The sequence below is a fragment of the Miniopterus natalensis genome, chromosome 7 (assembly GCF_054644295.1).
Source record: "Miniopterus natalensis isolate mMinNat1 chromosome 7, mMinNat1.hap1, whole genome shotgun sequence".
Taxonomy (NCBI): domain Eukaryota; kingdom Metazoa; phylum Chordata; class Mammalia; order Chiroptera; family Miniopteridae; genus Miniopterus; species Miniopterus natalensis.
The window spans coordinates 4,871,199-4,879,386 of NC_142087.1; the positions used below are offsets into that span (position 1 = coordinate 4,871,199).

An 8,188-nucleotide genomic window follows, 5' to 3' on the forward strand; every position below is an offset into this window, starting at 1 on the left:
TATTTATCCCCTGAAAGTGCCCTAATTCTGTGAGCCTGACAGCAAATTAAGCAGCTCATGTCACCCAGCATGTCCACCCCCGTTTTTCTTTTCACATGTTTGATGACTTTTTAATTACATAAGCAGTGTGTGAATTCACTCTCCTTTTGGGGAAAAAAATGAAGCCTTATGGGAAAGTCAAATCTTCTTTTACCAACCCTCCCCAGAGCCTTCCTCCCCAACCCAGACATCACAACTCCGCGAGCTGCGCATTTCCTGCGTATCCTTCCAGAACCCTTGCTACACCTACACATACAGTGTTTATTATGTTTACACGCTTACCCACAGGTGATAGATCGGATTGTTGGGGGGTATGTGCTTTAAAAAAAAAATTCTGTGCCCATCATTCTGCAACCTGCTTTTTTCCCAGGACAGAGTTTTTGAGATCCTGTTGCATAAATATATTACAATTTTATTTAGCCAGTCCCTGTCGATGGACAGTTAAGTGGCTTCCAGTCATTTACTGTCACAAACAACACTGCATGATATTCATGTAGACGCCCCCCTGTGTTCATAGAAACCACCATGGGCACTGAACTGCTGGGTCGGAGGGTTTGATGATATTGCTATATGGCCCCAAAAAAAGTTTTGCTTCCATCTTTAAAAGCAAGTTGGGAGACTGAATGGGCTCCAGGCTGGAGTGGAGGTTCCCTGGGTGAACTGTTCCTGAGCCGCAGGGTTGCAGGCAGAGGGGGACTGTGCCTAGCACCAGCCCCTTGTCCTCACAACGTAGCAGCTGCAGCTCCAGGCTTCGCGGCCACGTGCGCATTTGTCCATACCTCCCCGCTCCAGGCACACACAGCCTCACTGTCTCTCCTGCACTGAGATGCGGCTCTCTTTGCCATCCTCCTGTGTGACCGGCTGGCACCAATGTAAGGTCTCCTGCACCGGAGCCGTAGAGCAGGGACCAGGAAAATCCTCCAAGTCTATCTCCACAGGATCTTGCCTTTTGCCCTTAGGGTGGAAGGCCTGGTGAGCCAAGGAGTGAGGTTATCCCCAGCAACACCTCTGAGGAGCCCTTCCCTCAAAGGGGATGCTCCCCAAGCCCCCTCCCTTTTCCCAAATCAGGGCCAATTCCATGGGTGTCTCCTGCCCCCTGCTGGCCACACTGAGGGTGTCAAGAAGCTTCCAGTGGGTTCAAGGAGCTGCCCCTCCAGTCTGGCCATGGTCCCTGCACCAAGGCCCCAAAGTGGTTCCCTACACACTGAATGCTGGGAAAGAACAGCAAATGATAACATTGACTTTGACAATGGTGCCTGGGCAGCTCTGGGGGGAGGTGAGCTCTGAGGATGACAAAGGTTGGTGCTGAGGGAGTGGCTGGGAGGAACTCTGGGGCACAGAGTTGGGGGGAAGAATAGCCAGTTCTGCTGTCACCCCACTAGCCACAGGGACAGGCCCTGAATCAGCTTTACTGGCATATAGGCAACAATGAGTCAATCTTCTTTCCAATTTGCCAAAACTCAGAGCCAGTTCCCAGGGATGACTTACCTTATTGTGCCCCTCCTTAGTCACCTTTCCTAGAGAGCAAAATTAAAGGAATGGAGAGTTAGTGAGGCCACATCAGGAAACAGCCAGTTCTACTTTACCTGCTCCTTCCTCCCTGCCTCCCTCATCACCTCCCGACCTGGGGACTCACTGATACAGGCAGACACGAATAGGACAATAAACAGGACTACTGCAACAACGGGGATCACCACCAGGGCTCTCATCCGAGGCCGGAAACCTGGAGAAATGGAGACTTCAGCGATGGCTCCCACCCCCATGCCCAAAGCTGCTATGCCTTACTTGGCTCTAAAATCCTTCCATGTCTGAGCTCACCTACATTGAAGGTTTCAAACAGGTAGCTCTGGTAAAATGGGGCCAGCGGATGTCTTTCATATGACCAGCACATTTTTAAATTATTTTAAACATTTTAACTTGGGGAGATTGCATATTTAAAATCTAGATATCTGGCTTCTCTTAGAAATTTGGAAGATCTAGCCCCATTGGGCCAGCAGCCCCACCTGGCACTCATCAGGCAGAACTGAGTGCTGGTGGCTGTCTCCACTGCTCACCACACTCCCCACACCTCTGTATTCTCTGCCCAATGCTGAGGACCTGCATCATTTATGTCTGCACTGCCTTTGTTATAGAAGAATGGAGGGGAAATTAAAGTATTTCTTGTATCTAAGTCTCCATTCCAAATGGGAAAATGAAAGAAAAAACAAGAGGCAGAGCAGGGACTAGGGTAAGGCACACAACTCTGGACAAAATTTAAGGGGACACTAAAAAACTCAGTAATCAAGATAGAAAATATTTTAATGTTATATTTTGAAAAACCAAATCATCAAATTATGGCCCACAGGATGCCTGCCTGTTTTTTAAATAAAGTTTTATTGAAACCAGGGCCAGGATTAGGCAGAGGCAAATCGGGCAGGGTCCTGGAAGTGCAAGGTTGGACCATGGCTTTAGTTAAAATTTTATAGTTTGTTCATTACAGATTTTTTTGCATTGACTTCAATTCTTTTTAAATATTGCATCAAAATTTTATCTTGATTTATGCATTTTTCTGGCACCTCTTTAAATATTATGCCCAAGGCAAGTGCCTCTCTCACCTCACTCCAGTCCTAGCCCTGCCAAAAGGAAAATGAATGTTAAGGAAAAGCAAACAGAGTACAATTTTCTTACCTCTCACCTTTTTCACTCATTAACATAACCAGCCTAGTCCCTGTAATTATTTGAGCCTGTGATATGTGCTGTAGGCCAACCTACCCATTCTAAAATCAAAACTGAGGCCCTGAGAGGAAACCATGTTACACCATGCTGGTGCTTGAAGTTCAGGGTGGCAGAAGAGCTTTGATGGAGCACTTCCAAAGTGCAAGATCCTATGCTGGGCACTTACACCAACCCACTAAGGGAAGTGCTGTTATCCCATTTTACAGATGAAGAAACTAAAGCTCAGGAGGTGAGATGACTTTCCTGGACCGCACAGATAAGTGGCAGAGCTGAGACGCCACAAGTCCAAACTGCCTCCTCCTCTCACTGCACCTCCCATCCATTGTTTCTGTGTGCCTTAGCTTCTGCCTTTAGTTCCCTACCTTCCTAGCCTGCTGCCAGGACCCATTCTCCAGGACTCACCACATTCAGCATCAGTCTTGTTAGTCCCTGCCCGCACCTCCACCAGACCTTTGGTCTCACAGCTATGTGCACACACGTGTGCACACGCATACACACAGGGAGAAAAAGAGAAAATGAGACATTAAGTTTCCCCAACCATAAGATTTCCAACCCCAGAGGAAGACCATCAATGACCAATAAGTCCAGTTCACTGAGCATGTATTGTATGCACCCCCCTGTGCTGGTTATGATGCAAACTCTGTTCTTATGAAACTCATGAGTGCAGAGGAAAGATTATTACACATCTTGAAGGGGTAATAATAGGAGAGTCTCTAATGAGTGCCAAGCGTTGTGATGTAGGCTAAAGCGAACTGGGAATTGTTTAGAGAAGAGGAGATGAAATCCACAATGACAGGAATGGAGAGGTGATCCATTTGGTTTAAGGCAGGGGTTCTCAACCTCAGCACCACTGACATTTTGGGCCACGTAACTCTGTTACGGGACTGTCCTGCACACTGTAGGATGTTTAGCAGCATCCCTGGCCTCCACCCGCTAGATATCAGTGGCATCCCCCTTCCCAATCTCGTCTCCAGATATTGTCAAAATTGTTCAGTTGAGAACCCCTGGTTTAAGGGACGTCCAGAAAGACTCCCCTGGGGAAGTTAGGTGTGAGTGGGCCCTGAAGAATGTACAATTTAGAGTAGTGGTGCATTCCTGCTAAGCAGGACAATGCGATAGAGAGATAAGGTGGGTGAAGTGCCAGATGGCATTAGGGAACCATGGAAAATTGGGTCTTTAGAACCAGGTCACTGATAATCAGCCATGAAGGTTTCAACCAGATTCAGTTGGTGAGTCATATCAGCATCGAATCAGAGTCTTAAGTAGTGGGAAGACTCAGCTGGCCGGAGAGCTCACAGGAGGAGAAATGAGGGGAAAGTGGCCAGCCAGGAGCCCATTGCAGGAGTCTAGATATGAGAAGACCAGGTCCAACATAGTCCCAGGAGGAATGGTGAGGAACGGTCAGAGAGGAACATCACAAAGGGAAAAAACATCTAAAGTGGGGGAAAGAGAGAGAAACTTTAAAGAAAGCACATACATGAGAAGAGTGGTTACAAGCTTACGAAACACTGTACATGTTGGCTCAGAGAGACGAGGTTTCACACACTTGCACAGGGCCATGCCCTATCTAAGCTGGAGCAAGGCTGGAACCCAGTGCTCTGATTCTACTGCCCCAGCGTGCCCCCAGTCATCAGTCAACATTTATCGGTAAAAATATATTGAGCACCTACTATGTTCTAGGCACTGTTCTAGGCATAAGGGATGAATCAGTGACAGGCAAAAAAAGCCAAGTCTCTACATTTAAGGAGTTTGCAATCTACTGGAGAAAGCCAGACAATAAACAAGTAACAAAGTGTATATGAGATGCTATAATTTGTGTGGACAATGTGTGTTTGCACATGAGCACATATGTGTTTGTGTGTTTGTCTGTGGAAGGGCATACAAGGAACACGGGATGCCTCCAGGAACACTGGGTGGCTGAGGGGCAGGGGTGAAAGAGAGACTAATCACTGTACTCCCTTTTGTGCCTTCTGTCTCATGTGCCTGTCTTACCCCAATTAAATATAAAAAGTTAATGGGGCATGTGTTAAAGGGTATTTCAGGCAGAAGAGTTTGATGCAAGGAATGAGCAGTGTGTTGAGGGGATTGCAAGAAGCAGGATATGGGAAGAGGTCAGGAAATGGAGCTGGAATGTTGGAGGCCACGCAAAAGAGTCTGGGTTTTGTCCTAAAGGCCCTGAGAGCTGTGAAACATTTTAGATAGGGAGTGCAGTAAACCAAAAGGAACTGCAGAAAACTCACTTTGGCAAGCGAATGGAGAACCAGTTGAAGGAGGGAGACTAAAGGCTGGGAGGTCAGTGAGGAGGCTACAGCATCATCCAGACCATGGTGATGAGACCCAGGCTAAAGTGGCAACACTGAGATAGTGAGAATGAGGGGTCCCAGAACATCTAGAAGGAAGACACACAGAACCTGGTGACTGATTTGGGGTTGGAAGTGAGAGGGGAGACCATGGGACAAGTGCCCAGAGGCATGGTGGTAGCTGTCACAGAGGGTGAGGGGAGCAGGAAGGTGAACCTATTTGGTGCCTGTGCGTCACCTGCACGGAGATGTACCATCGGCAGTTGGATATAACAGTCTTGGACCCAGAAGACAAATCTAGACAAGAGTTGTTGATTGGGAACCACCTGAGAGAGATGGTAGCTTGAAGCCATGGACATGAATGAGATGGTCCAAGGGAGGCAGGCAAAGTGATTGAAAAGTAGAGCAGAACAGAGGCCTAGGAAACTGGTTAAGGAGGAAGGAGGAGCAGGGAGGATGGAAGGAAAGGAGGAGAGGTGTCATAATGTACCCAAGAAAACAGAGTTTCACAGAGGCGGAGAGATCAAGAGCATCTATTACCACCAAGAGAGACAGACAAGGAAATGCTGGAAAGTGCCTATTTGGTTGGATGTCCATGAGGTCACTCTAGATGTTTTACAGGTGCGTGAGTGTGTGTGGCCATGGGGAGCCATAGCTGAAGGGTAGGTGGCGGGACAGAATGGAAGCAGATCTCATGCCCCTCTTGGGGCAGGAAACACAAGGGATGAGTTCTCATACCTTGTCCAAGGATGACACTTTTCAAAAGCAGATGACACATTGGAGAAGAAGCCGACCAGGCAGCGTTCACAGATGGTATCAGAAACCCCTGTAGCTGGGAGGGAGAGGGGGCATTAATCATCGCAGTGGACCACCTGTCTGGCTCTCTAGAGAACCAGTGGGCAGGCGGGACAGGAAATCGTCTTGCTTTAAGCACTCTCCCCCCAGCATAGAGCCTCCCCCAACTGCTGCAGCCTCTAGGAAGGTGTCTCCAGGAGCCAGCATGACAAAGGTTCATTCCCGCTCACTCTAGGAGGCTTACTGATGTAGGTTGTAGTCTCAATTCCCTCCACCCCGGGGCTGAGTGCCCACTGCCCAGCCCCTCACCTTTGGCCCTCAGCTCCTCTCTCCTGCCTCTAGAGCTTAATCTCAGACAGGCCACTTACCAATCTCCTTGACCCCAAAGCCAGGGGGGCAAGAGCTGTGCGGGGTGCAGGTTTCACAGGCCTCGTTGACACAGTGTTGGCCTTCATTACATGTGCAAGTCCTGTCTGTTTGTGAAGTGCCGTTACTTTGGACCCGGAGCCCTAGGTCTGTGTGGAGATGGGCGAGAAGGATGGGAACCCCTTGCTGGATACTCTCAGGGGCACCCCCTCCTCACACTTCCTGCTCTTTTTTTTCCTTAGACCCTCTTCCAAGTAGGGACAGCAATCAAATTATTTAACAGCCAGTACAGCCTAGACTCCAACCAATCCAAACAGACCCTGCCTATTTATTTAAAACAACAAACAAAAAACAGAATGACTGCATTGTCAAGAATGAGCTGGAATATCAGTCCAGCTCCCAAGCACCTCTTCCCTAGCAGCCCACGCACTGGGGTCGCAATATCTGTGCTGATGACAGCGCTTCTCACTGTTCCAAGTCTTCAAGAATTCGCCTTCACTACAAGGGAGGCATTCTGTGCCGCTGACAGCCGTGCAGTCATTCAACAGTTTGTGTCCTGGAAAAAGCATCGGAAATGAAGCAGCTATGACCAACTCAGTGAGTTAGACACTCACCAAACACTGATCAGGCTGGACTTTAGGGCAGAGAATTCAAAGATGGCAGTCTCAAACCCTTCCAGCCTTCACAGTCAGGTGAGGGGCATGGAAGATACAGGAACCTGGTCCTGGGTAGGTGGAGAGGGAACCCAGAACATTCTGACAGCAGGGCAGGGATGGGAAATCCCATTAAGACTCAAGTTTACAGATGACACATGAGGCCTGCATCTGCCAGCGAACCAAGAGGCGTCCCACTGTGGGGCTAGAGGGCGGGCATCTCACCTGGCGGGCACATATCACAGCATTGACTTTTTAGGTATTGGCGTTCACCGCATGGTTCTAGGTGGACCTAAAAACAGAATTGGGCAATTTGAAGGGATCTGGAAATCTCTGCTGTAGCCTCCTTGGCAGGAAGGTGAAAATCAGCCAGAACAGGGGTTAGAACTGAAGTGGAAGTCCAAAGCAGAAAAGTGGAGCCTGCCTAGTAGTTGGTGTGTTTATTTTTAACTTAACTGCCAACCGATGTGATAGAAGCACCCAGAGAATCATTCTGGTCTTTTACAAAGCAATTGTGCTTGAACCTCACAATAATGTCTGAACTAAACCGATCTTCCTTTTGACTGGACTCCTGAGTCCTTCCTCTTCCCAATGATTCAAAAGCACACGAGGACCCCAGTGCCTCCCCTAGAGTCCTGCGGCTGCTGACTTTGGCTGGTCCTAGTCCTGGGGCTATATTTAGCACTTGGCAGATTCCTCCTATTCTGCTGCTCCCCACCCCTTTCCCTCTCCAAGCCTCCTGTTTTTCCCCTCCAACCCCTCCCTCATGAAATGCCAGAAAATTGTGAAGCTGGGAAGACAAAGTCTAACTCTTTCACTTTACAAATAGTGAGACTAAGGCCCCGAGAGGCTGAGTCACTTGCCCAGGGTTTCCCGGTGATTGAATCCGAGCTAGAATTCAGGTCTCAGTACTCTCCCTCTCTCCATTGACGTGGGTCTCACCTGCATTTCTTACTATGTCCAGGTACCACCCATGCTTTTTAATTATTTCTCACTAAATTAAAGTCATTTTTTTCAATGTAAACCTTATATCACTGCCATGAGAGAGAACCAGTCTCACTTCTCATAAATAAAGGTAACCCTAAAAAATAAAATTCAACAGAAACAAAGGAATGTTATGAAACCCCAGCTGGTTGCTTTGCTTGCCGATAGCTCTCCACCCCAGGCCTGCTCTGATTTTTGTTTTAAAGGGAGGATTAGCAAGTGCCTGAGAGGTATTAACTATATTCTAGCTCCAGAGATTTCCTCCTTCAAAAAAATCAAAAGGATTTTAAACAGAACTGTAAAGTGGATCTCTGTTGTTTAGTTCTGTGTGCATGT

General features: G+C 48.1%; 1 protein-coding gene across 1 annotated transcript; it reads right to left on the minus strand.

Annotated features, from left to right (window-relative positions):
• Positions 1 to 843: 843 nt before the first annotated feature.
• Positions 844 to 7,180, minus strand: CD40 (CD40 molecule). Its single transcript, XM_087818529.1, has 7 exons — positions 6,646 to 7,180; positions 6,218 to 6,364; positions 5,793 to 5,886; positions 3,157 to 3,218; positions 1,676 to 1,762; positions 1,528 to 1,556; positions 844 to 1,008 (listed from the first exon to the last, which is right to left on the minus strand). Exons 1-7 carry the CDS (start codon positions 6,782 to 6,784, stop codon positions 844 to 846), a joined length of 723 nt encoding a protein of 240 aa, XP_087674655.1. The 5' UTR covers positions 6,785 to 7,180.
• Between the last annotated feature and the right edge of the window lie 1,008 nt (positions 7,181 to 8,188).

Excerpts from the sequence above, each read along its gene's own strand:
- CD40 (XM_087818529.1), bottom strand. The coding sequence starts at position 6,784 with ATGCTTTTTCCAGGACACAAACTGTTGAATGACTGCACGGCTGTCAGC. Across the intron at positions 1,763-3,156 it reads CAAGACTGATGCTGAATGTG|GTTTCCGGCCTCGGATGAGA; the intron begins GTGAGTCCTGGA and ends CCATTTCTCCAG. Across the intron at positions 1,557-1,675 it reads ATTCGTGTCTGCCTGTATCA|GAAAGGTGACTAAGGAGGGG; the intron begins GTGAGTCCCCAG and ends TTTGCTCTCTAG.